This window comes from Aythya fuligula, chromosome 2 (assembly GCF_009819795.1).
Source record: "Aythya fuligula isolate bAytFul2 chromosome 2, bAytFul2.pri, whole genome shotgun sequence".
Taxonomy (NCBI): Eukaryota; Metazoa; Chordata; class Aves; order Anseriformes; family Anatidae; genus Aythya; species Aythya fuligula.
Genome location: NC_045560.1, coordinates 47,922,514 through 47,950,325, shown reverse-complemented (window position 1 = coordinate 47,950,325; position 27,812 = coordinate 47,922,514). Strand labels below are relative to the sequence as shown.

Below are 27,812 nucleotides of genomic sequence, written 5' to 3'. Positions count from 1 at the left end.
GGATGATTCAGATATTCCTACCTGTGTTGGAAGTACTGTTGTCTGAATGGATCAAAATCCTTTTTACTAGTCTAATTGTTTCTTCTTAGTAAGCGTGCTTCTGAATGGTCAAGCTGCACCAGTGAGAGGGAGAAGGCAAGGATATTCAGCATTGCAGTACTGTTTCTCCTATCCAGTTAAACTTAGTGTTCTACCAAGTCTTGCTCAAAGAACATCATATGTGTGAAGTTTTATTTTGTCAAGATGCAGAATTGGCAGGCTTCAATTAGTTTATAGTGGGGAAGGGACTGCGTTGTTGTTGTTTTAGAAATAGAAACTAAAACTAGCGCAATAATTTATTTATAGATGCCCGTGCACTAAGATAATATGTACAAATGAAGGAATTGCTGTGTATTTTAAATAAGATGACATTCTACTTCTAAAGGGTGGAGTTTGTTACTTATATGCTGTGTTGCTGATGGCTTCATATGGACTGTGTAGTAGCCTGCTGTGTTTAATTTTACATTCATTGTTCCCATTTGGCAATAATTAATTCATTTGTCTACTTTGAAGGTGCATCTGTCAAACAGGTTGAGTGAGTGGCTGGCTGTCAAGTGATAGTGTACTCTAGTATACAGACTGTGCATTAGAAAGATAGTATGGCAAATCAGTCCTAGGCTATAACAGCATTGAAGAGTCATTGCTGCTTAGACTCTGACAAATATAAATGAAGGAGTTGAAATACAAAATTTGTGTGTTACTTATTTAAAGTAGACATGTAGAGGTTTCCATACAGATTAATTTTAGTGGAATACTTCTATGATGCCAGTTCCTTGTCTAGCTTGAATGGGACAATATCATGTGTTATATAGTCTTACTTTAATCAGTTGGAATTGTTTTGGTGTTTTTTTTGTATTTTAAGTTTAGTGGCAAAAATGCTTTTTCCTAAAACAGTGTGTGCTTAAAACTGTCTTGTGTATGTATTTGGGAACACTGTTCTGTTTGACTTCGTAATAGGCACAGAAAAAGTACGACAAGCTCAGGACTGCAAAGACCTCCATGTTGTAAACCCTGACTGGCTGTGGAGCTGCCTGGAGCGCTGGGACAAGGTTGAGGAGCAGCTTTTTCCCTTGAAGGATGATTACATCAAAACACACAGGTAAATGGAAGCCTGAGGAAGTAGAGACCATGAAAATAGATTATTCATACACTTACTTGAACCTGTTAATGCAGCTATAAAATTAGATTCTGATAAGCTCAGTATAATGTCCAATGAAAACTGTTTTTTGTTTATTTCTATGTTTAAGCTGAAGACTGTTAAAGGACTGATACGCAGTTCAGCAATTAACAGAATTAGAAGAATCCTGTGGTACTGCTAGTTTCTTCAGCAGTTGTTTTTTTAGCCATCTTCAGTTGGAGCAGTTGACTTTGTCAGTTCATCTACATGCTAATGAAGAGAATGCCACCAAGATGCAGGAGTAATAATACCAGCAAATTAAAAAAATATATAAATAAAATATACAATACACTCTCACAACATGACACATTGAAGTGTTGCATATTTTTTTCTAAGGCTTGTTCAGGAGGAATGGAGGAACAGAAAGCTAGAACAGAAGAATCTAGTGCTGGGTGGAAAGTGTAAAGGTAGAAGGAAAAACTTAAAGAAAGGGAGTATAAAAGAGAGAGAGAAAGAGAGAATAAGTTTTGGGGATGACAAAATGTGTTGAAGGAGAAGGTGTTATAAATAATCAGTGAATTAGGATGTCAGCAAATAGGAGGAAGGAATAGCCAAAAACTGTATTAACATGGGAAGTCAAAAGGCTGTTAAGGGCAGTCTTCTTTAGGAAAGTGCCATGACTAAAGTAACTTCCAACAGCATATCATAGTGCCAGCCTCTGTGTCTTGGCTTGGTCAGTTCAGATAGACTTGCATTAATTAATAGCACCTTCCAAGCCTATTGGAGGACCTTCCCTTCCAGGTTTAAGCAGGAAGGGGCATAGTATATTATATTTTCTGTATTAAAACAGTATTAGTGTGATCAAATGACTGAACAGGCTAGAGATTTGCTTTCTGAGGGCAAAACATGCCTGTGTAATGTCAAATGCCAAAAAAACAGCAGAAGTAGAAACATCGAAAGTAAGGTCACTTATCAAACAGGAGATTAGGTGGAAACCCAGGATCCCTAAAACTTAGTAAAAAGACATAGCTCACTTGCGGCTTGATTAGAACACTTTTTTAAAAAAAATAAAAAATAAAAAAAAATTGCTGTCAGTCTTTTTTTTCTTTAAATAAGACTTTGGAATGTTGATACGTGATGTGTAACTTGTCACAGAGGCCTGATTCTACTAGAAAACTTGGTGCCTGGCAGTGGACAGGAACGTGCAAGGATTGTTCTTGACGTCTAGGTGAATGTAGGACTTCCTACCTATCTAAATTTAGTCTTTTATTTTATTGAAACATGATAATTTTTTCCACTTTTGTTTCAAATTAAATATATTTTAATATCCTACTTTTTCCCTAAATCTTTAATGAGTTAGACATCTATCTTGAAGCAAGTACTTCATTAACCCAAATTGTGCAACTTTTTTGGATGAAGCTGTCTGAAATAGTAATTACTGACCAAGAGCTATAAACTAAGTGAGGGATATACTCTGAGAAAATATTTGAGTATAAATGAGTTTACTTCATCTTTCTCCTATTCTTAAACTTGCAATTGGTTGACCTTAAATATTGATTCTACATCCAGATGACTTCAGAGATGTTATACATGAAAGCCTATGTTAAAAGGTCCTGTGTGGCACTGCTAATATTTGTTACTATGTAATGTAATTTTTTCTATAGTATTGGTTTCATAGTGTATAGCACACTACTTCATCTGATTACTTTTTTTCTTTAATGCTTCAATTTGCTTCTTGTGGCACGTAATCATAATTGGATAGTTTGCCATAGTAGTTGTTTTAGTCTCCAGAAATGTTTTTACTAATGCTTCTAAAATTGTTCTAAAATGCAACAGGGTGATCAAATGTGATTTGGTATTTTAACAAATGAGTTTGGATGACTGGCAAATTAATGTATGTGTTTATTTTGTCTCAGGGCCAAGCTGAAGAGTAAATATTAAGATATGATACAATAGCATGCTCTTCTCTTTGTGATATATATGCAGGTTATTGTGCTATTCTGGTTGTGTAGTTGTTCCTACCAGGAGGCAATTTCAGTGATTTTAAAACATTTCTAAGGTACATATACTATTTTATTTTTTTTAATAATGTAAGTATGACTTTGTCTGTCTTTGCATCTTTGTTTTAATCTCAGTGAAACTTTAATGGGGGGAGAAAGGGAATGTTTCCTCAGAAATCTTCCAAAGCATTTTCTTTTTCTCCAAAATAAATAAATACCCACTTCTTATGTTCTGCTTAGATAGTCCATTTCAATTTCTAAAGCAATTTTTTTTCTGAACTTCATCCAACAGAGAAAATAGCCCTGCCACGTTTCCTGATACGCACAGCACATTTCAGACAGCTCTGTTTCACCCAACACCCATCCATCCCAAGTCTCAACCTGGTCCTGAAGTTCGACTTTATGATCCTAACACAGGAAAGCTGATCAGGAAAGGCTCTCAAACCTCTGGCCAGCCTATGTACATCCAGTCTCCAGCTCCTCCCATCACCTTACCAGTCCATGGTGAACACTCGTCCTTCAGGTACATAAAGCATAGCTAAGAGTCACGTCAACTGCATTTTCAGATGATATAGTAAATTTAAGTCATTATTTTTGCTTTTGATCATTGTCATCTTTGCTTAAGTTTTTTGTTTTCTAAAAAGAGTGGACTGTTTAAATAATTAGCAAAAGGAAATGAGTGAAACTGAATGAATGAAAGCTGCAGTGAAATTGGGGTCATAGAATTCCAGATGCTTTTTGTGCTTCACATAGGTGTGAGTAGAAACTTAAAATAAAAAATAAAATAAAATAAATGTAGTGTGTAACTTGTGTGCTCAAAAAGAATATTAGAATAACTCAAATCTAAAGTGAGGCATCCTCATTTTTAACAAGTTTTTGTATACTGGATTTGTTTGTGTTTTGTCTAAAATATATCTGATAGCATTTGGTTTGCGTTTGTAAAATTTTCCTCTTGACTAATAATTTCTTCAGTTGTGGCATTAGTCCTGTTTTGTTTTGAGGAATGTAAGTAGTGATGGAAGAGGAGTGTAGCTAATAGTATTTTAAAAAGACCATATTATTGGGTACTAGTTAGTAATCCTTAGACCGCTAAATCAAACATGTGGAGGCCTGTTTTTTGAAGTGTGAGGCTAGCATCTGGACTTTGTCAAAACTCATGGATTTGGTTAAGCCACAAAGGCAATGGATGCATAAAATATGTAAAATTCATTCTTAAGTACCTGTCTAAGACACCCAATTTTCTGGAATACTCAGTGTTCTTAGCAAGTCTTGTGGAATCCAATGGTACCAAAGTATCCAGCTGTAGGCCAAGCAGTTTTTGTAAACCTTGATTAAAATTCTTTTGTACAATGTAATCAGAATAACACAGTTACTATCAAACAGTTTGTCAATCTGCTACAAAAATACAAATTGTAATCATAAATGCAAACTTCCTATCCTATCTCCTGCTTTTGAGGTGTTTCACTTGAAAATATTTTGTGTATTGTCATAGCTTGTTATATTTCCACTTTCTTGTTGCTAAATTATTTTGGCATACTTGTGTTTTTTTTTCAGTTTTCAAGTTTTTGTAGATTTTTACTTACTTCAGCTTCATTGTTTCTGTCAACACAGGAGTTTAAGTCTCTTGTTTGTGATGGCGTCGTTTTCAGTTCTTTTTAACTGTCTTTAAAGTCTGTTTTTTTCCAATTCATTTAACATGGCATAGTGAAACATTTTAAATAGTCAAGATGTAAGATGTATCCAGAGAAGCAAAAGCTTTTGGTTTTTTTTGTTTGTTTGTCAGATCTTGTGGAAAGAGGGGTCTAGAAATACTGCCAAGAACAACTATCACGACGGTTGTATACACACAACCTGAGATGCTTCAGCATGATTGTTTATGTTGATCTTAATCATTCAATGCTTTAAAAAGTATAGTTCTTGATGCTTGTTCTACATTTGTCCATCAACAACTTGATGAGTAGTTGTGTCCATGACTAAACCTTTATTCTTTAATGCAGAGGTTTTTCATTTAATCATTTTATGGAAATGGAGAGAAACAGAATTGTAGAATCATATAATGGTTTGGTTTGGAAGAGACCTTAAAGATCAGCTGTCATCTTAACCAAGTTTTTTCAAAGACCCAGATAGGTTGTGGGGGTGGAATGAGATTGTATCTCCTTCCCACGCCCTTATTTAATTTCATTTCAGCATTTTTGACTGCTAGTGCTTGAGGCTGACATGGCTTAATTAAAGGAAGTGGATCAAGTTAGTCACTACTGTAACTTTACCACAAAACTAAGCAGCTATAAGAAAGATTAGTGTTAAGATGTATGCTGGGGGGAAAAAAAAAAGGAAATAAACACCACAGTATTTTCATAATGTCCTGGTGATTTAGTTCTAGTGATAAAATTACTGTCTTGTAAACACTGATCACTGAATTAGGGCATGTCTGTGTTGCTCAGCGCAGTTCATCTATCTTCGATTATGACTATAAGGAATACCTTGATAAAAGCTGAGAGGAGAGAATCACCAAATGCTACTTTAAGTACTTTTAATGTATAGAATGTACAATACAGGCCAAACACCAAGGCTGAAAGTAACAGAAGGCTGTATGAACAGCTATACTGTGTTTTAACTGAGTGAAAGCTGAAGCAGAAGTACGGTATCATCACCTTTCTTTTTGAATACATCAATGCTAATTTAAAAAAAAAAAAAAAAAAAGAAAGCTTCAGATGCAATTTAATACTTGACTTCAGAAAATACTACTGTAGTGCAGCAATTTCTTGGTAAAGGACAATGTGTTTTGTGTCCTTACAGACTTAATGTGTTAGTATGTTCACATCGGACAGAAATATGTGAGTATTTGTAATTAAGCTATTGAATTTAAGCACAGATAAAATTGTTTTCACTTGCAGCTGCTACTGTTGTGAGGGAGTAGTTAAAGCCTGCAATGATGTTTTTTGTTAATTTCTAAAGATCTTATCAGATTCTGAATTCTGGACAATGGGTAGCAAGGCTGCTCTGATGTGCAACAAAACCACCGAGGAGTTAGTAGCCACGTACAGTATAGCAGTGATACTTAATCATATTCCCTATTCTTCCAGAATAGACCTCCTTATGCTTAAAAGATAACCTGTTACAAGGCTACTTACTGAAAAGTGCTATGAGTTATCTGAAAGCAATTTCATAAATCTTTCAATTCTCGCTTTTTCTATTTGGATTTTAATATTCTTGTTTTAAGTTTAATTCTGAAAAGAAACTAATCTGAAGTAGGACATGATTGGTTTAAGTATCTACAAGCAATTTACAGTGAACTTCATGTGGTTCTTTTAGTCAGTGTCATCAGTGATAGGTATAGATCTTGACATTGTGCTTGGTTCTGTGAGACTCGAGAACACCTGCTTTTTGTTGTAGTTGTTGCAATCTAAATAGAAGGATAGAAAAGAATTTGTGGCTGTACTGGAAAGGATTGGAACTCTTGTTGATTGTTCCTGAAAGCTAGCAATGCTTTTCTTCCTGTGTGAGAACAGTAAGGATAGCTCTTTAAAAAATAGGCAAAGGGCTTTGATGGTGCTTATGTATCTCAACAACTTGCACTTCCATAATGGAAAGTGTTCTACAAAAAACATAGGAAATACTGAAGTTGTAACAGCTTGTGAGATAAATAATTTAGTGTTGTCCTAGAGAAGAAATGCAATTGACATCTTGTAATATCTTTTCTTTATTCTTGTCAAAGTTATTCTAGTGAACACTAATAATACATTCACAGGTAAGGCAAGGCTTAGAAAAAATAAGTGTAACTTATATGTGAGAAGTTAAAATCATCATTCTGATATCAAAAAATGCAAAGATTCACCAAATGTTTGGTTTGAAATGGTGGCTCAAGTAGATACTGATGGCTGAAGTAATTTTGGGGGGATTCATATAAACTTCAATTCTGAAATTTCTTGTCTAATTTACATACTCAGTATTACATATTTTCTTATCAGTTTTTACAGCAAAAATACAAAAAGTACAAAATTCAAATGATGAATGGAACTTTTCAAAAACACTTATGATAATATTGTAGCTTTTGGCCCTGGTGCACTGTCAAAGGAAGTATTAAAATGTTTGTTACTTCCACAAATGTTGAACCCAGCCAGCATGCAGAGGGCTAACATATTTTTGTAATTGTGCCTGTAAGACTTAATAAGTATCAACCAACCTATACTGGGTTGAATATTGTGTCACTTCTGAAAAAGTACTCTTGAATCTCATCTCATAAGAAATAAATGTAAATTCCTGCATTTGTATGTCCTTAAATTTTAGTCTATATAACAAATGAAAATGTAAAGCCTGAAAAATGTCTTTAATAATAAAAAAAAAGTTTGTCACAAACCTCAGAGAAGTCTGTTTTATATTGCTTTTTGGAGTGCTCTCTTACCTAGTGTTTCTTACCTTGTAGCTGTTGGAAAATACTGGAAAAAATCTGTCACAAGCCTTGAAGCTGTTACTAGTTATTTACAGTTAATATTTGTGCGTAAAATGATCTGATCAAGCATGACCTCACCCTGTATTCTTGATTTAATATTTTTAACCAATGGTGAAGTCTTCCAAGACTAACCTGAGACTTGTAATATTTTGGCATATTATTACTTCAGAATGAAGAGCTTCATAGCTATGTCAACTCTCTGGAATGCAGTAGCTCCTTTATTAAACTGTCCAAAATAGTTTTCATTTAATAATGATGGAAAATAATTCCTGCCTTGCCAACATTTGAGGTGAAGGTAATGTTCTCTAAAGTACTCGAAGTATATACATAAGAATACAATGATGCAGAAACTGCAGGAAGAGAAGCTCTTTCTGTCATCAGTCTATGTTTCTTAAAAATAGACTAGATTTTTCTTCTAGTATAAGAAAATCTGCTTGGCTGCCTGCCTGCTACATATAATTAAGGTGTATAATAGTTGGCATAGTCAAGCTTTTTTATACAGTTCTGTAAGATGCTTATACCTTTTTGTTTTGTCATTTGCTGTTTTACTAAGAATGTAAATAGCATCACCACCTTTCTTTTCTTGGCTAGGGTACCTGTTAAAAAGACATGGAAATCATATTATCAAAGACCCTTTTGGAAAATACAGTGGGGTATTGTATTTCTTCCTCTCTAATGAAAAGTATTGCCCAAGAGGAGTTTAATACCAAGGGAAAAGCGTGTAGTCTTGTAAAAACAAATATTTTATTCTTTTTTTTTGGGGGGGGGAGGGAACTGTTAAGCTGTGATTAAAATCCCTTAAGAATAAAACAGGTTTGGATAGTTCATTTCCACAACATCCAAGTCTTTTTTTTTTTTTTTTTTTTTCCTGAAAAATTCTAATATATAAAATTGACAGAATATGAGGCATCTGATTTCTGCTGTGCTGCTAAGTAGTGTTGAGCTGATGTGAACCTTCTGTAACATGCAGTGCAATTCTTGGCAATACAGCAAATGACTTGAGTTTCTTACCTCTACCCGTAACTTTAAAAATTAATTCACATCTCAAGTATCTGTCCATGGGATCTGACAGGAATCAGACTCATATTTAGGAAATAAGAGTCCTCAAAATGAACTCTATTAACAGCTTCCGCTGGCTTTCAGATTTCATGCATTCTGGGACTGAAATACTGATCTGAAAGAAATCTTGATACTTAGGATACTTAGCCTCATCAAGAAGCTGTTAAGTTCATGACAGAAGAAATGATGCTGTAGAAAATTACACGTGACTGGATTTAGCCTTAATGAATCTTTAGTACATGGTTGTGGTGGTTTTTGGATGGGGCTTGTACTTGTGCTCTAAAGCTGCTGCTTGGCAATGCAAGCTCAATAAAAAGCAGTCATGCTCCACTGAGACTTGCCAGCAGACACTATGCCTTCTCCTTTCTGAATTGCTGCCACTGTCAAAAACACCTTGATAATGGTGTCTCACCTGGCTGCTACAACTTGAAACAGTTCCTGATTTCAGATACGCACCTACTCTTATACTTGCTTGTGCTAATCATTTTCCACACACAAGGTCTTGTAGCTAACATAAAGAATTAATGACCCATAAGCTTTTTATGACCTTGAGATCTTTGAATAGGATCCTGGATGGTGCTGAGCTGCTGTAATGTGTTTGAAAATACTAGTGTGATGATAATACCAATATTCTTAGTTAAATGTACAGCATAGCAGTTTTAGCTTCTGCAAGTCTTTATTAGTTAGGTAACTTTTGCCCCCACCATTATTACCTAAGAAAGGTGGAAGTCTTCTGTTGTTATAGATATTGTCAAGATTTTTTATTACAATTATATAGCAATTCACATGAAGTTATGATTATTTTATCTATTCTTATGAATATTTTGAGGTTTTTTAATACTTAAATGTATGGTTTAAGACAGTAACTAATGAGATGATAAAACTCAAATTAAAAGAAAATGCTACCATGTCTAAATACACTAGCCAAAAAGAAATATGGTCTGTTTTGTATCTCATCTAGACATCTAGGAAACGTATGAAGATCGAGGCTGCATATTAGAGCTTTCTACTTGCAAACCTCGTGTTTGAGAGGTTGAGAATTAGAAAGATATACTTCAGACTGAAGAGTACAAGCATAACATAGATCAGGAAAACCTTATTAGAATATAGGGATTGTTTTATAGATAATAAATGTGTCAGATAGACAAACTTTGAAGTATTTTATGGGAAACACCTCCTCAGCTAATGAAGCTCTTAGCTTCGTGAATGGTTTGATGCTTAAAAGAACAATGAGAAAGACAGGAGAGTACCTTGTCAATGGCAGAATAAGACCTTAAGCTATAAGAGTGAAAATAAAAGCAGTGTCATTGGAAGACTTCTTCTGTTGAAGAACCCTGAAGCCTGTTAAGTAAAGTCACCAATAGTCAGTAGTCATAAAATGTGTGTAGGATTTTATTTCTAGGAAAGCTATAAATCAAGTAAATCTTTCTTATGTGGGACCCCTGAAATTTTTCAGAGTTGTTCAACCACACCAGCAGCAGATTTTCGAAGAAGATGACCTACCAGCAAGTGGAAATGAAGAGCAGCCTGGTCCATCTAAGCGGAAACGCCAGCCAAGTATGTCTGAGACGATGCCCCTGTACACCCTATGTAAAGAGGATTTAGAGAGTATGGATAAAGAGGTGAGCTTAATTAATTGTGACAAGTTTCTAATGTAATAATTGTTAGTTATGCAAAAGTTTAGCTTCTGTTGAATTATGCATATATGTGAACAGACCTTATATGCCACTATAGTAACGTGAAACAAAAGCTGTAGCTGACCAAGAAGTACAGTTTGGTTTAAAACAAAACTATGTTCTACAAAGCAAACGTAACTTCAGGAACTGGAGTACTCATATGTGTAAGTAGGCCTTGAAAGCAGAACTTCATTTTAGTATGGCTTTTTATCAAGAAACAGCAGAGTTGCTGTGTGTTAAGTTTTGTGAGGTGTCACTTCAAAATAAATCTTCAAATAATTTGGACCAAGTCAGTGGCAGGATGGGAGAAGAGAGGTCAGGATATAAAGGGCATGGGCTGTAGGGAGTATCAAAGAGCCAGAGAAGAGAATGGGGTCTCATTATCCATTAATCTGTAATTGCAATGCTGTTAAATTACAGTTGTCATAGTTCTACAGATGACGGGAGCTTTCTGTTACAGAAATAATTTTATTTTTTTTAAACACTACCGCACTGTTTGAAAATTATTTTGGCCCTCTACCAGCTTTTTTTTTTTTTTTAGTTATTTTTGTGTGCACTTCCTTCAAATGAACTGCCTTCCTGTGTAATACCAAATGATACATAGAAGGGAAAAAAATCCTATCATTGCATGCCATGTTTTCATGAATTCATTACAATGTATGTGACTCTACTATAAAATCTAGTGACCCTGGAACTTCAATTCATCTGTGAGCCTAGATCGTTAACTAGGGCTGGAGACAGGAGTGGATAACTTGCTGGTTTCTGGCAGTAAGTTGCTTATGAGGTTCCGGCAATAACAGGCCTTCAGATTTATCTTCAGAAAATATAATAAAAAAATGAGGAGAAAACTGCACACTTTGTCAAGGAAAGCATTTATGTATATAACATACTGTAATTTTGAGACATGCTGTTGTTGGAGAGATCCTGGAGGAACTTCAAGCTGATATTTTAGGGGAAGGTCCAATAACTTTTAACTACTGCAATAATCTACCATGAATTTCACATCAATGCTGTTAAAGCTATTAACTCTACCTGGTAACTCTTGGAGTTGACAACTTTTGATTTCTCTTGTTTATTTGTTGCCTGTTTTATCTAAGACTTTCACAAGAAAAAAATATTTCTTCTTATCATGGTGCCAGTTCCTGAACCCAACTGTTCCTTCTTTCGGTGTTTTCAGTGGCACCTAAAGCACCCTGTTATTATGGGTAGTTTTTGTGTCTACTAATGTTTTGTAATGGTGTGGCTTTTGGAAAACATTAATGAATTGCTGTTGCAGTGTATGCACTTAGCCAAAAGAAAGTGTGCATGTTTTTCATAATTGCTGCAAAAAAAAATTTTTAAGATACCATTCACGAATCTTGCTAAAACCCAGAGCTTCTGCTACTGTTTATTTTGTAACTCATTACTCTTTATTTTGCTACAGACCAAAGGAATTAAAGTTTTTCAAACTATCCTACAAATATAAACATTTTAAACTATGATTTATCTCAAGTTCTCATTTTATTTAGCTTGCATATTTGGAAAACTAAACTAGATGAACTACAGAACAAATTAAGCTTGCTTTCCAGGGCATTGTTTTCATAGTTGACTTAGCATGGGTTCCAAGAATGTGATTTGAGGTTATAGTTGCTGCCAAAAGGTTTTCCTTCCAATGGTCTCTGTTCCCACCAACAATGTCTTTGTGTTTCTCTGATCCCCAGGCAGATGAATCAGAAGAAACTTTGTTGTTGTTGTTGGGGCTGTATGTTTTGGGTTTGTTTGGTGGGTGGCGGGGTGTTTCTGGTATTTTACCTCCCCAGCATGGTTTGATCAGGGAGCAAACGTTAACACTGAGATGGAGAAAAGTGCATTGAGGATGTATAACGTGGAGGCTGAGCTGGAAGTAGTAGTTTTGCTTCTCCCGAGAGCTGACTAGAGAGCCAGCCAGGGGAGACTAATTTTTCCAGACTAGTTTTGTGACTGTTACCTTCATCCCGCTGAAGATGCGTTCATGAAGAAGAAATGTAATTTAAGTAATAAAATAGGATGTAATGGTGTCATGTGGGAATATGCTTTTATGAAAAAGGAGGAATATGTGTGGTAATGTAGTCTGTAAAATGTAAAAAAAAAAATAAAATAAAAAAAAAAGCTTATACAAGGTAGTGTGGAAGCTGGAGAGACTTAATTCTCCAATCTAATCAGTTTTTCATTTTCAGTGTGAAGCATTTATTTTCAAGTGGCTTAAAGCAAGTGACAAACTTTAGTCTTGCTGGGTTTCTTCACTCTGAGGTTAGTTTTCTGTAGAGAAATGATGATGCTGTCATGCTAGGAATCACTGTGCTGGTGCTATTTATGCTCGTAGAGCACTTGTTCTGTGAAGTGGCTGGCAGATGCAACAAGTAAAGTTACTTGGTTTTGTAAAGAACATGTTCAGTGTTCTGTCACCCTCTCAGTAAAGAAGTGCTGTCTGCTGTCTCATATGCAGTTTGTGCCCATTGCTTCTCATCCTGTCACTGGGCACAACTGATTCCATCCTCTTGACACCCTCCCTTCAGATATTTATATGCATTGATGAGAAAAGGTCAAGTTATTGCAGCAAAAGACACAAGTCTACTGTGCCCCTAAGCCTCATCACCTTACTAGATGAAATGATCATGAAAAATAATGTCAGCATTCTGTTTTCTCAACGTTTTAGGGAAGACTGAGGGCCACTGCGTTTTCTTGTTTCTAAATCAGTATCTATCCCACATCTCCTCTTCCTTTCACATCCCACCTCATGGTTTGTTTGTTAGGCTACCTCAGACATCTCTTTGTCAAGCATATCTTGAGCAAATTTTTGCAGCCACAATTGTACCTCCATTTCCTTGATTCAAATAGGGTAAATCCTGAAACATGTCCATGTATCACTCCTTCCAACTTGCTTATCTTCCTTTGAGTGTTGTCTGCAGTTTGCTACAGTGGAAGGGAGAGAAGAAAGAAGGGAAGTCAAACATTCAAAGGAAACTGGATATCAGTTATTTCTGCTATTTTGTATCTTGCTTTAAAGAACTTAATTTCCATTGAAAACAGAAACAATTCTAAAAAGTAGCTCTGCATTTTTTTCTTTATTTCAATTTTCAAAAGATGTAATATTTATTTTAAATCTTCATCGGTAGTGGTCAAGTTGTAGGTATGCCATCCTGATTAGAAATATTGAGACTGACTTTTATTCAGGCAGTTGAAAGAACTCTAAAAATGTAGTGTAGCTAAAGCTAGTGGAATTAAATTATCAGCAAGCGAAACACTTACTTGTCTTTTTTTCAGTCTGCTATTTGTCTGCAGAGCCTTGGTTTGCCCACTAATTGCATAGAGCTGGCTGCCTGATACTTTTTATGTTTATTAGAAGGACGTCGTGGTCTGAACTTGTTCTAAATGTAGCAGCTTTAAGTGTTTGTAAATAGTTCTGTTTTTTGGGTTTTTTTTGTAATGTTTTACATGGAGATAACTGATTACTGAAGTAAGAAGGATTATTATCTACTTTCATATTAACTCAAGTAGACAATTGATTTTGGACTGCTTTTGTTTCCAAAGGTTGCTTAGAAAACATAATTTAAGCTCGCTTTCCCAGTCTCTGGTGTACTTGGACATCTTAGTCTTATTCCCCCGTGCAAATAAAAATTCATTAAAAAATGAAAAAAATATATTGGAACCTTTTGGCACATTCAGACAGCATACTATTAATATATTAATTTTGTAGCTAAAAATTGGATCTACCTATATGTAAGAAAGTGTTAGATGGCACTCATGAAAAAGCTGATAATTAGGTGCTACTCATTTTGCACAAGATTCTGTATAATATGATTACTCAAATTCTTGGCAGGTCAGGCCATTGTTAAGAGAAAATATAAATAATGTATGATTGAGGTTGATTCACTTGTCTTATGCTCAGATATCTTAACAGGTAATTTAATCAGGAGATAAGTACAAATGGTTATGCTACAACAACAGTTATTAATGGGCTGTACTAAACAAACATTAACTGAAGAGGCAGCTGTGCTTGCTTCAAAGCTGACCCCTTTGAGGAATCTGATAAACTGTATGTATAGTAATAAGACTTTGCCTGAGTTTTGTCTGGATTTCCCTGTTTATTCTATTGACAATCAGTCAATGATTGAATGGATTTACTTAAAATAAAAGATATTCCTGCCATCTTGTATGTTTTTCATACTTTTCTGATGCAATCAAAATATTGTTCAGATCCTTTGCCATTCTTCAAAGCTGTTCTCAAAATCGTTTTTGTAAGGAGTCTTAGCATTTCAGAGGGTTTACTTAAAGTACTGAGAAAAGTAGCTGCTTCTTATATATCGCTATCATTCTAGAACTTCTGCTAAGCATAGAGTAGAAATTCTTATGCAAATGAGGTCAAATCTAAGCTCTTAACGTTTTTTAGATTTAAACAACTTCTATTGTCCCTTAAAGTTTGCCTGCTGTGTAGCAAATATTTTATTCTAATGTTACGCTATCTGAAATAGAAACTGGATCTATTAACATCTACTTACAGAATATATTTACAGAGTGTCAAAGTGAAGCTTGAATATTCTGTAGAGAAGAAAGCATTTCCATACATTGTGTTTGATTTTTCTGGGCAGTGCTGAATAGGACTTTATGTATATGCAGCCTTCTGTGTTTTGCCTTAAAGAGAAGCCATAAATGTTTTTCAACTGTCTGCTTGTTCACTGAAAATGGGGCTAAACTTCTCTAAATGTAGCTCAATAACTTCACTGAAACATATGCATCTAACTCCATATTCTAAATCAAACACAGTTAGGCTGTCAGCGCTACTTGGATTTAGTTAGAAACGAGTGGTCTGAGCAATATAAACAATTTAGAAGCTGATCACTAACATAATTCTGAGCATTCTGTGTATAGGGTCTAACTGAGCCTCATCACATATCTGAGTATGTTTCTACACTAAAATTTTAGTTGTTTTTCCTCTGAATAAGATTTAAACTCTTCTGTTGAATTCTTGGTCCAAGTATGAACTATTTTTTTTCATGCTTATTACTTTATAAAGATTTTCTGATATTGGTATTTCAACATAAGAAAAAATATTAGGCAGTATAGCATAATATATGCTAGGTATTGTGGAATACTTTTAGAAATGTGCATATTTGAGATAAAATAGCTTTACTTTGCTTTTGTAGAGTCTTATATCAGCTGCTGGCATCAGACAGCAATTATATTCCCTTATTGGCTTATAATGGCTATAAGTGAATATAGCCATTCAGTTCTCTCTCTGTGTGCTAGTCTTGCAGTTGCAAGTGTTCTAGCTACTTTGTCAACATTATCAGGAATGTTTGCACTCTGTGTACAACCTTAACAGACTATTAAAAAAAAAATGCAGAACTATAGCTCCCTACCGATGGAAAAGATTCCATGATGTGAGACAGTGACAAAATCAATAATTACCAGAATAACAATGTTGCTCTAAGTTTTTGGTCTACCATAGTGGTATTAATTTTAGATTTTGAGAGAATGTAATTGGTATTGTTCTGTTTTTCATATATGAGCTTGCACCTTTTCATAACAGGGATTATAGTCAACTGTAGACCATGTTCTCTGTCACTCTGCATAGCAAGTTTAATATTGCTTTCTTTGAGATGAGCACAGGCAGCTGCCTATTTCAGATATTTTAGTGCTCTGACATCAAACTTCTTTCATCAGAGGTATTGAGAACTGGATATAGCTGGCATACCACGACACATCAATCATCTCAAAACTCGTGTAGCATGCATCACCTTCATATTGAGCCCACCACTTTTGAAACCGACCACTGCTTAGTGCCTGGACTTATCTTTTTTTGTCTGTGTTTGGTGGGGTTATTTTTTTTGTGTTTGGTGTTTTTTTATAAATATCCAGAACTAAGCATGGAATGAGTGGTCTAGCTATGCAAGGCACTTTTTGCAGATGCAGTGCCCATATCACTTTACTGCTTTGTTTAAAAACCCCATGCTTTGATTATACAGGTCAGCAGGAACCATTTGAAAAACAGCTTAGCTTCACTATCTTCTTTAAGCTTCCATTAAAGCTAATTTAGAAATAGTTTTCCTCAATATTCATTATTTCAATGGCTTTATTAGCTTGAATGCTGTAATAAATGTCTGTTGGCTATTACGATAATGAGACCAATCTAATAAGGTATGCCGAAGAGGGAGGTTCACTGACAACCAGGTTCACTGACAATGCTTCATGAAGCCAGCTGATATCTGGTAATGGTAATGCTAACCTCAGGTAAAATGAAGTCCTGACCCATCCAAGCTGGTTATGCTTATAGATAGCTTGGATCAGGGAGGGTGTACTGGTTGGTTCATAGTATGTGGGAAAAAAACTTACACTGAACACAGCATATCTGTGTTTATGGAGCATGAAGTTTTGGAGCTCATAAGCCCTACCATGTCCTAGGGGATTTACAAAGTGATAATTTAGGTTCATTTGAGCTGTGATACAGAAAATCTGCACTTGCAGATACAGGAAAGCTGATTTTTGCCTGTCTTGTTTTCTTATCTTAGTATTTTGAACTTCTCTTCTTAGACCATGACTTTTGAATAGCTCTTTATGATGCTGAACAAGAATATGGGGTGTGTAATCTCTGAAATGTAATAATGCTTATTTTCGCCAAAATATGTATGTAGTGATGAACATCTCCAGCTTCTGAATGAAAGATACGCTTTCAGTATATCTTAGAATAATAAAATCTAGAACTGGTTTTAGTAGAGATTTTAAAACCTCTTGTAACAAGGATTCGTTGTAAGAAACAAGTAAAACATATGAGAAGCAAAAATATACTGTTTTCATATACATATTGTATATACCAGAAATTTTTCATTTATACCTGAATATATTTTTAAGGTATGGATTATTTGGGTTCTCATACCTATTGGAGTAAAGTCCACAGTTTTGACTATTCTTCTACAAAAGCAATGTTTTCTGGTTATTATACTGTTTAATAATGGACTGTTTCTTTGGTTGCAACATTTCAGGAAGTGTTTGTCTCCTGTGCTGAAGCACATTAGAGCCTTAAATGCAATCTAAATAATCTGTAGTTCATGTTAGAGTAAATTAGTACAAATCAAGTTACCTCCCACCCTTTGATATCTTAAAATAACTGAGTAAATCACAAATGATTCTCTCAGAAGCTTTCAAGGATAATGTGCTAGGTAATAAGTGTACTCACAGCTTTATTTACAGTATTAACTAATACCTTTGCTGATGAATTGAAAGAGAATACGTAGGTTAGTGTCCTGGTGCATTTTTCACAACAGCTGAGAATTTGTTTAGAAGTACAAGCTGCAAAAACAACTTTTCACATTTTTTTTTAAACCTTCTTCCACAAGTTCAGCAGATATTGCTATATAAAACAAAATAACGAGTGCATGGAGAATACTGTAGAAGACTGTCTTGTTCTGTTTTTAAAACCAATTGGACAGACAACAAGATGGATTGATGGTAGAAACCTACCCACACCTCTACAAAACTGCCTGTGTTGAGGAACATAATATCAATTGGACTAGAATGGTTGTGACTTTCAGCAATCGATTATACTTCATTCTAGTCTTTGTTATCTAGGAATCCCATTGTTTGTTTGTTTTTAATTTGGGTAATCAATATGTTGTCCTCTACAAAATGCTTGTGGACGTAAGCACCATAATAAATGTAGTCATTGTCTATGGATTTTGTCATCTTTGTTTTGTTTCTTGGTGGAATTTCAGGAGAATAAACGCTGTCAGAAGGCACTTGAACATGTTTTGTTGATCAAAAAATTGTTGTACAATGAAGCTTATATCCAAAGAAGAAATGCTTTGAGGGAATGGTTGGAAGCAAGACAAATAGAATAAATAATTTTTACATTGATTTGTTCTTTTTTTATGACATAAAACCAGAATAGGAGCTCAGAAAAAGTATGATCCATTAATACTAAAGTCCTGTTACTGTACTGCCTTCAGCACTTCATTAGCATCTTACTACAAGTGGCTCCCTTGGTAGTGAAATATGTCAGAAAAGATCACTCAGAGCTGAGAAGCTGTGTCCCCTCAAATTGCAATGTGTCATTTTTAGTAGTATGTTATGATATCCAACTTTGTGTCATGTTTTGGTTGTATTTAAACTCCTTTTGCAAGTGTTCTTTCATTAGCAAATTAGATTGATTTATGTTAATAAAAAAGTCATGAACCCTAGACTAGTTTTGCATGTCTCTTGGTAAATGTTTATGAACAAGAAAAATATTAAGACTTACAGCAGAGCTATGCCTTAGGTAATAACTAGATTGTTTTGAAGTTTTGCAAGTTTGTCTCATCAAAGCTTCATACTGTATGTCTGCAAAATACAGTTTAAGTAGGAAGGGTAGCTTTGAGAAAAAACTATTAACAGGTGTTTGGAAGCATCAGCAGACATCTCTGTAGATTTTCTAGTCTCTGCATGTTTAGATAATACGTTTTTTGTATTTTAAAAAAAAAAGTGCAATGGAATTTTCTACAAAGACTTCACCTGTAGATTCCCTCACCAGCTCACTCCTCTAAGATGTGGATTAGTCTAAAGTAAAGTCAGGAAGCTTGGTAAAGTATGGTTCTTAAGGGCACGCAGCTAAGGCTTCTGTTCCTCTGCAGGTTTTGGGGGGTTTGTTTAAGATCTGTAGATATGGGAAAGTCTGAAAGATTACCCAATTGCAAAAATTTTGCTATCCATAACATAATCAGCTGATAATGTCAGTAAGTTGCAAAAAGAGCAGATGGTTTGGTCCACCAGTTTATCAAATTCTAAGTTGTTTGAGAGAGCATGTGGCCTCTTCTTCTTGCAGATAGCTAGTGATAGGGCAAGAGGGAATGGCCTGAAGTTGCACCAGAGAGGTTCAGGTTGAAAATTAGGAGAAATTTATTCTCAAGAGGCACTCCTTAGTTAGGCATTGGAACAGGTTGCCTAGGGAGGTGGTTCAGTCACTGTCCCTGCAGGAGTTTAAGTACCAGTTGGACGTGGTGCTTAGGGACATGATTTAATGAGTGATATTGGTGGTTGGGGCATGGTTGGAACAGATGGTCTTGAAGGTCTTTTCCAACCTTATTGAGTCTGATTCTAATGCTTTTAATGTAGGTTTTCCAAGATACTGGTCTGCTTCCTGTTGCAGATATCCACTATTCAAGTTCTGGCTATGCATTTAACATAGATGCTTATCCAAAGTCTGTAAACAGTTGTTTGTTCCTGGTGTCATGTATCATGGCATGGATGCTTGTGTAGACATAACATAATTGTGAAACGGAACAGGGAACTTGTGTAGGCAATAACCCACCTTAAAAAAAGTACTTAGAGGTAATTAAGCTGTTAATACCACTGAAAGCTGTTAATACCATTGAGTCGTAGCTTATCAAGCAATGAGATAATCCAGTCCAGCAGCAGGAAGCTGAAGGTGACAGTTCTGATTGCTTCTGGAGGTCATCTTACAAGATCAGAAAATCTGTATTTAAATTTAAACCAATTATCTAGTTGCTGAATGTGTAGTGATTATTTCACTTGATAATAGGTAGTGTTACACAGGGGAGCAGAAAAAAAAAAGGGGGATAAAGCAAACTAAATTCCTCCTCCCTTTTGATGCAGAGTTTTCATTCAGTACTTTTTTCTTTGGCTCTCTCACAAACACTGTATCAAACACTGAAATGGTATTTATGGTGTAAATACTTCCAAAAATGCTTCCAGTCATTAATTTAAAAGGCATGCATTTTCTGTCCTGTTGAGAACGTGCTCTAAATCGAAAGGCAAAGTATCTTCTCATCTTCTGAGCTCCTTTCTTCTTGCACACTGATTCCAGTGTAGTAGTGTTAAGATTGGAAGGGATCTCAAGAAATCATCTAGTCCAACCTTCTGCTCAGAGTGCAGACAGCATTAAATTAAGAGCAGGTTGCTTAGTTCTTTGTCCAGCTGGGTCTCGAAAGCCTTGAAAGACAGACTCTACTTCTCTGTGCGTAGCTTGATCAGATGCCTGACTGATCTCATGATGAAAACATTTCCGTTCTGTCATGCTGCAACACCCCTGTTTCAGCTGGCGACTGTTGGCTCTTGCTGTGATGTGCTTCCCTCCCTAAGGAGAGCCAGGCTTAGTCTTCAACAAATGTTGTCTTTGGTACTGTAAGGTTGGTACCATAAGGTTGGTCCCTCTTCTCCCCTCCAAGGTTTCACTTCTCCAGGATTAACAGGCTCCAGTCCCTCAGCAAGTGCTCGCTCCCCCACTGTCTTGGTGGCCTTCAGCTGAAATTGCTCTGGTACAGTCACTGTTCTTCCTGTATCGGGGAGTTTGTAAAACTGAATGGAGCACTCTAGCTGTTATCTAATAAGCGCTGAAGAGGGATAGGGACAAGATGATTAATCACTTCCCTTAATTTGCCAGCTACACATCTGTTAGTGTAGCCTGGTGTGTCTTCATCCTTGCTTGCTTCCAGGGCACATAATCAGTGTGATTCTTCCACTTTTCAGACCACATGCCTGATTTGTAAAATGTTTTGTAGTATCATGAGGCAAATACTAGAAACTTCTGAATGCAAAAAAAAAAATGGTATTTGTGTGTTACACAGGAGACTGATAAGCAAAAAATAAAAAGCATATTAACATGAAAGGAAGAGGAATATGAATTTAATACTACCAAGACTTTTTAAATTATGGGTGCCAAACCACTTTCTTTTGAGGTAAATACAGGAAATATTGTTAAGCGTAGAAACATGCTATCTAGTAAAGTCATAAGATCTTAATTTCTGGATTTGGAATGGTTCAGAGAACATCTTCAATGAGGGTACAGATCTGTTCCTTCAGAGAGGAAGGGAGAGAAAGGATTGGCTGAATCTTCCAAATATTTTTGAGTCCTGATCTTTTTTTCCCTTCTAATGAGGGTGAGGAGGATGACACAGATGGGCTGTGTACAAGTACATCATAGCTTAGAGAGGACAGAGGCAGACCTTTCCCAAAGGTTCCTGGTACTGGGACAAGATGGTGTTGACATGAATTGCAATATGGGTTATTTTGACTATATATAAGGGAAAACTTTTCTAGCAATGAGGGTGATCAAACTTCAGAAAAAGTTGCTCAGAGCAATTGTAGATCTCCATATCTGGACATACTCAACGTTATTCTGGAATTCCCCTGAGAAACCTGATATTAACTGGAGTGGCTTCCAGCAGAGTGACCTGCAGAGTTCTCCTCCAACCTAAATCATTCTGTGATTCTAGTTGGTTCCAAACTAACAAACTCTAATGTGTCCTGTAAGGTCTTGGTTTTAAGTAGGGTAAGTGAAATTAAAATAAATAAATAAAAGCAAGATTAATACTTTGCTTCACAGAAATTCTGAACACTCAAATGGTTTCCATTTCCAGCTTTTTTCCTTCAAACTCTTGAGATTGTTTACCAGTCAAATCCTGTGATTTTCAGTAGGGAAGCTAATAGAGAAGACGATGCAGTTCATGACCATGTATTAGCCTTTTCTCTAACCTGTTTTGATTTTGCCAACTATTTCAGCAGAGTGCGTTGAAGTTATATGTAGTGATCCAAGACATGAAAGTCAATATTTAAATAAACTACCTAGAAAAAATCTTATAAGATATTTCATAAGGTTTGGTGATATTCCTTAAAATGTCTACATGAAATTTTCTGAATGAGCCAATGGTAATTGTGTTGGACAACAGGAAAATCTGCACATGAAAAAAGAAAGGGATGTTGAATCACATGCATAAATATACATGATTGTATAAATCAAGTCCAAATCTACTTCCAACAATTTAACCTTCCAGTGACATCTTCATAGAAATAAATATTTTATTTCAAAATACTGTAAGTCTAGATCTCTTAATACAGATTTTCATTAAATTGTAGGAAAGTTTTATCATTCACACAGTGTTATAATATCACTTCTACAAGCATCTTAAACTCCTATCTCTTCTTGAAGATATGGGTAATACATGTAAAGTCCTGCTCAAATAATTGTTCCTAAGCATAAGAGTTCAGAAGAATATATATATATAAAATCTAATCAGTTCATTGAGACAAAGTGCAAAATCAAAATTTTTCATAAATAAAACATTTAAGATCAAGGGTTACTTACTAGAGTAGCTACCATATTTGGGGGGGGGGGGAAGTTCCAATGTCAAAATTTTTCAATGTCTTGTGGCTAAATGATACACTTGGTGCAGAGTATGTCAAAGTATTCTAGTCCTGAGGTCTCAGTCTCTTCTGCCGTGCTTTCTGTGGTCACTTGACTGAACTTGGACAGGAGGAATGTGTCTTACTTGACTCTTACTTCATTTTGCTTAATGACTGAGTAAAGTAGTAGTGGGGAAGCAATGAAGGTGGTGTTGCAAAACTAAGCGTGACAGTATAGGAGAGTCGAACAATGTTACTACACTGACAGTGTGTTTCCTCCTGAGGAGGCAGCGTTCCTCCTGTGTTTTATGTGAGGAATGGTTGCTTTCCAAGGACACAAGGACAGCACTCTTCATACCAGTCTTTTTTTTTTTTTTTTTTTTTTTTTTTTTTTTAACTGAAAGCCAAAACTTTAAATGAGTAAGGGTCAGCAACAGGTTAAAAACACATTCTTTCTTTGAAGTATAGTTGTAGATCACTTTATTTATTGTCTTTTAATTCATGTCGGTGAAGATTACTTTCTGGAATTTCGGCCTGGATGTTTTCAGGAGTCTAAATTGAAGAGTCATTGCATTTAGAAGCCAGGGATCTCTTATCTCTGTTAAGGTATTGTTGTTTTGGAAATGCTGTGACCAAAGAAATAGAGGGCTCTATCCTTTCTGCCTCTTGTAGACTTGATCTATTCTTCCTCTCCATCACAATCATAAGATAATGTGCAGTCAGAGCTGAACTGAAATGCTGGTCTTGTTCATCAGTGATTCCTGACAACAATATCCTGCTAGGATAGATGAACAGCTGTATTCTGGCCATAAGTATTGCAGTCACTTTTATTCTTAGACTGCAACATTTAAAAAAAAAAAATAAATGATGTAGTTTACAAGGTTATTGCAATTTAACAACCTCTTGTCAGAGGATTTCTTATGAAAATAGAGTAAAGAAAAGGAAGATTACAGGTATGAATGGCCTTGTAATCAGAAAAAGCAGTAGTTTCCAGGCTGCAGATGTGTTGCTGACTCAGGAGACTTTGGAGAAGCTATTACACTATCTCTCTGGAGACATTTTTTCTTTGGAGACTTTGAATTAAAAGATCATTGTGACTTCTACTATTAGTAACTCATAGTCCATGGGAATTTGTGTTCCAAAAATTGGTAGTTAGGAAGGGTTTTTTTTCTTTCCAACATCATGAAGTGTTGCTGCTTCAAAGCAATTTCATTATGCTAATAATAATGTTGGTGTTTAGAAGAACTGCACAGAATGCTTAAATCAGCTCTTGAGGCACCCTAATTACCAAGGCAAGACTCAAGCTCGTGTTTCTTTCAGTGGTTTCAAGTGTTTGCCCTTAAGATCTCAAATTTTTACAAACTTTCTATTCAAATGTAGACATCACTTTCCAGCTGGGAAATTCAAAGCCATTCAGGACTTCTGAATGGCATTCCTTAAAGGGCTTATCATAAACTAGGATGGAGAATCATTACTAGCCTTGCATTTTACTAACAGTATTGTTGTGTAACCTCTGGGTAATATTTTATTTCCTTTCCAGTTTAAGTGTTAATTGTGGAGTAAAAACCATGCAGTGAATTGTACAGTTCTAGTCACAGTTATGTTACCTTTTCATTTGCAAACATTAAGTTGTCTGGTTAAAATATGCAACCTGTTTGTTTCCTTAGTTTTTTTTCCTAGCGGTATCTGCCTTGTAGGAGTATACATTATTGCCCAAGGTTGCAATTAAAATGTATGCAGGCTTTATAGCCAGTGCTGTGCATCAGTACTGTGAGCTACATCTGTTGGGACTGCTGTTGCCACTGTTCATTCCCTAGCAAGATCCAAGTATAATCTCCAGTGACTGCCAATGAGAGCTCCTCTAAGTAACTTTTCCATAGTGCTTCTAAGTTGTTTTTCAAATTTAATCATAGCAGTAGCTGCTTTCAGTGCAGAGCAAAGGCTTAAAGCTTCTTTTCTGACATAGTTGCTTTTCATCCTAAAACTGATATGTCTTTTACTAAAGGCTGCAGGTTTCTATGTGTGCAATTTAATAACTTTAGATGAAAGGAATTCCACACCACAATGGATGGGAAGCACATGTTACAGATTCTTTTGCTCTCATTGTGAAGGCCTTACTCTTAAAGTAACTCAGAAATCTCTCTGCTACTTAAACTAAGAGAGCTATCTAGGGGTATCTACAATACTCCTTCACAGAGGAAAAAAGGCAACAACCGCCACACAAAAATATTATAGAATCATATATCCTGAGTTGGAAGAGACCCACAAGGATCATTGCATCCAACTCCTGTCCATATATACAATAGGATATTCAGAAGAAAAAAAAAAAAAGGTATTTTAAATATAATACGTTTTGAGAAAGAAGATTGCATTTATTCAGGGACTTCTGCTACTGAAGAACAAGATGGTGATGGATGGAGACTTGATTACTCAGTTAATATTGTTGTATTGTTTTAATGGTACCATGATTGTTGATGAAGAAATTCATTCTGGGGCTGGTTTTGTTGTGTTTGGTGGTGTGGGCTTGTTTGTTTGTTTGTTTTTTAAAGGTAGAGAATCTGAATCTCAGCATACAAAGGTGACCCGACAAATATTTGAAAAGCATAACAAAAAGTGTATTTACATGTAAATATAAGAACCAAGAGCAGGAATAATTAACCACTATTAATATCAAGAAGAAAAAAGTATAAATACACCACAGTTCTATTTCTTAATTTTATACCATTCTGTATAAAAAGCCAGAATATCAACACTGATACTCAGTAACTATTCCTGTGTTTTGTTTTTTTTTTCTTTTGCATTTATTTGGTTTTAGACATGGTTCAATACTTAACATATGTGGGCCACTGTGGGCCACAGGTTTTCACTTGGAAGTTTAAAGACTTTTGAGGTTTTTTAACCTCTTATGTAAAGACTTTATGTGCTTATTTTTGAGAATTCAGGTGTATAAGTCTGTCCTTTTTTTTTTTTTTTTTTTTCTTTCAGTATTTTAGGGAAGCAATACTTCTAGATAGCTTCCAGCTTTCTGGGTTTTCTAGCAGAATGCTGCCTACCAGAAGACTAATCATAGCTTTAGCATCTAGAGCCTGCCTCACTGGTCTTTTTCTTCCTTCTCCCAATCCCTTCCTTATGTTGAATATTTTGGACGAGATGTTGTTTGATCCTTCTCCCCTATGTTCTTATTAACCTGTTCTTATTTTCCCAATTTTCTATTGTGATTTGATGTTTACACTTTGTATGTAGTTCTGTTTGGTCTTTGGTATCTAATATGTTTCTTGCTGTGAATTAACTTGTAAATTTATTTTGAAACAGTTGTTTTAATTCTAAAACCAGTTAAACAGTGGTAGGAAATAAACTAAGGAAGGCTTCTTTTTCTTTTTAGTGCATAATTTTGCATTTTTTTTTTACAACTGCTACTCTAATCTGTAACCTGAATGTAGAACTCTGTGTTTTTTAAAAGATTTACACAGATGGGACTCACTATTCAGGAAAAAAAATAGAATATCTGCTTGTGAGAGACATCTGTAAAATACAACTTCTTGGAGAAGTATTGCTTTCGCAATGAGGGTATGCAATTTTAAACACAAGACTTGCTGGAAAGGAGTTGGTATAGCTGTAGATTTCTTCTATCATTTGACTGTCAGTTTGTGGACATGTTAGTTACGATGAGTATCATTCTAATAAAGATATACAAGCATTGTGTTCCTGCCATCCCATCTCAGAAACTGTAGTACTAGAGCACTTCAGATTTTGCATTTTCTATACACACCACTTCACACTCTTCGGCAGGATTCACTGTCCACTTATCTCTAGCAGTCTTTCCAGTCTCTTTGACCATCAATTTGCATTCCATGGTTCCATATGTGTGACAACTTCTGGTCATGGGAAAAGCAGTTTGGATTAAATGAGCTGCATCTCGTCTAATACGTGAATACTGATGAGCTGTATCTCATCAATAATGAGATCTGTTAATTTGACACAGCAATTCTTGCAGTTTCTGCCTGAAAATGTCATCTGTGTTCAGATGTGCTAAGCTGGTAGGTGGTTCTCTTTTATTATGTCTTCTCCACAGTCCTCACAATGAGAGAGCTGGGTATTAGCAATGTTTCATGTTAATAAAAATGTATCAAGATAAGGGCCAATGGAGAACTGGATTATACCGTAGCTCGAAGAACCTAGTAGGTTACTTTTCATTTTGTTTAACAATCATTCCAACCCAGGATAGTATAGCATTGATTTTTAAAACCAGTTTGTAAAGCTTGAGCTGCATATCCCTGAAAAAAATAAATGTTTTGAATATAAAGTTTTGATGACTATACTTTATAACAAAATGTCTTTGCTTTCTCTTATGCTGGTGAGTCTCAAAATCATCATTCTGCGTCATTTATTTTCTAACGTGCATCTATATAGATGGTTAGAATCCTCAGTGGAAAGTAGCACAAGGAAGAAAAATGTTCAATCAGACTGGAGTAGCTGACTACTACTGGCTATGAGAATATTAATAAATCCCTCAAATCTGTTTGTTTAGCAGAGGACTGAAGACAAATGCTACATATTTTATCTTTCTGAAGTCAACAGGAGAAGTATGGTGGGAATCACCTACATGTTTGAAGTTGCCATGTAGAGCACCTTCATTATCATGAATCATGTGTCTTGCCTCTCTCATAGGACATCGTTAAAAACATAAAAATAGGTCTTTTGGTGATAACAAAACTGTATTTTCTATTTCCTCTCCCATCTTGCTTGCAAACTCTCCCTTGAGTTTTCTTTGTTAAAAAATGGTATTTCATTTACCTCTACCGTATTTGCGATGCAATACTGGAAAGGCGTTGAATTTTGCACTTAGTTTGAGAAACGGAGTAGCTCTGAGTTTTCTGCCATGCATATCAAGGTAAACAAACAAACAAAAAATTGAGGTGCATTTATGAAGCACTAGATACAAAGTGACCTTTCTTATTTCATGGCTTTTGTTTGCCTTTTGGAATTTATCTATTGCAAACGGTGTAAAATCTTTTGGTCTGTGTTCATACGCAGAGGTTTTCTTTGTCTTCAAAAAGCAGATGTGGCATTAGTGAGAATTGAGACTAATGAGATGTATTTCAATTTATGCTAAGAAAAACTGCTTTTAGGAATAATGGAATGCGCACAGTTAGCTTCTTCCCATATCCTCCTGTGGGATCTTCACCTATATTTTCACATGATTTCTTATTTTTCTGAAGGTTGAATGCTAACTAAAAGGATACAAACCTTTGAAGCCCAGCAGGGTGGATCATGAGTATGATTTGCTTTTAGTGTTAGTTTCAGGAGTTCTGGACCTGACGGAGCAAAGTAACATGAATTTC

The 27,812-nt window shown here is 35.5% G+C and overlaps 1 protein-coding gene across 2 annotated transcripts in view; it reads left to right on the top strand.

Annotated features, from left to right (window-relative positions):
- Positions 1-27,812, top strand: part of CTDP1 (CTD phosphatase subunit 1) — a 109,135-nt gene that overhangs the window by 58,906 nt on the left and 22,417 nt on the right. For both annotated transcript variants that reach the window (XM_032181766.1, XM_032181767.1), the window contains exons 9-11: positions 997-1,138; positions 3,449-3,679; positions 10,122-10,287. In XM_032181766.1, coding sequence (XP_032037657.1) covers positions 997-1,138; positions 3,449-3,679; positions 10,122-10,287 — 539 coding nt within the window. The remainder of the gene's footprint in view (positions 1-996; positions 1,139-3,448; positions 3,680-10,121; positions 10,288-27,812) is intronic.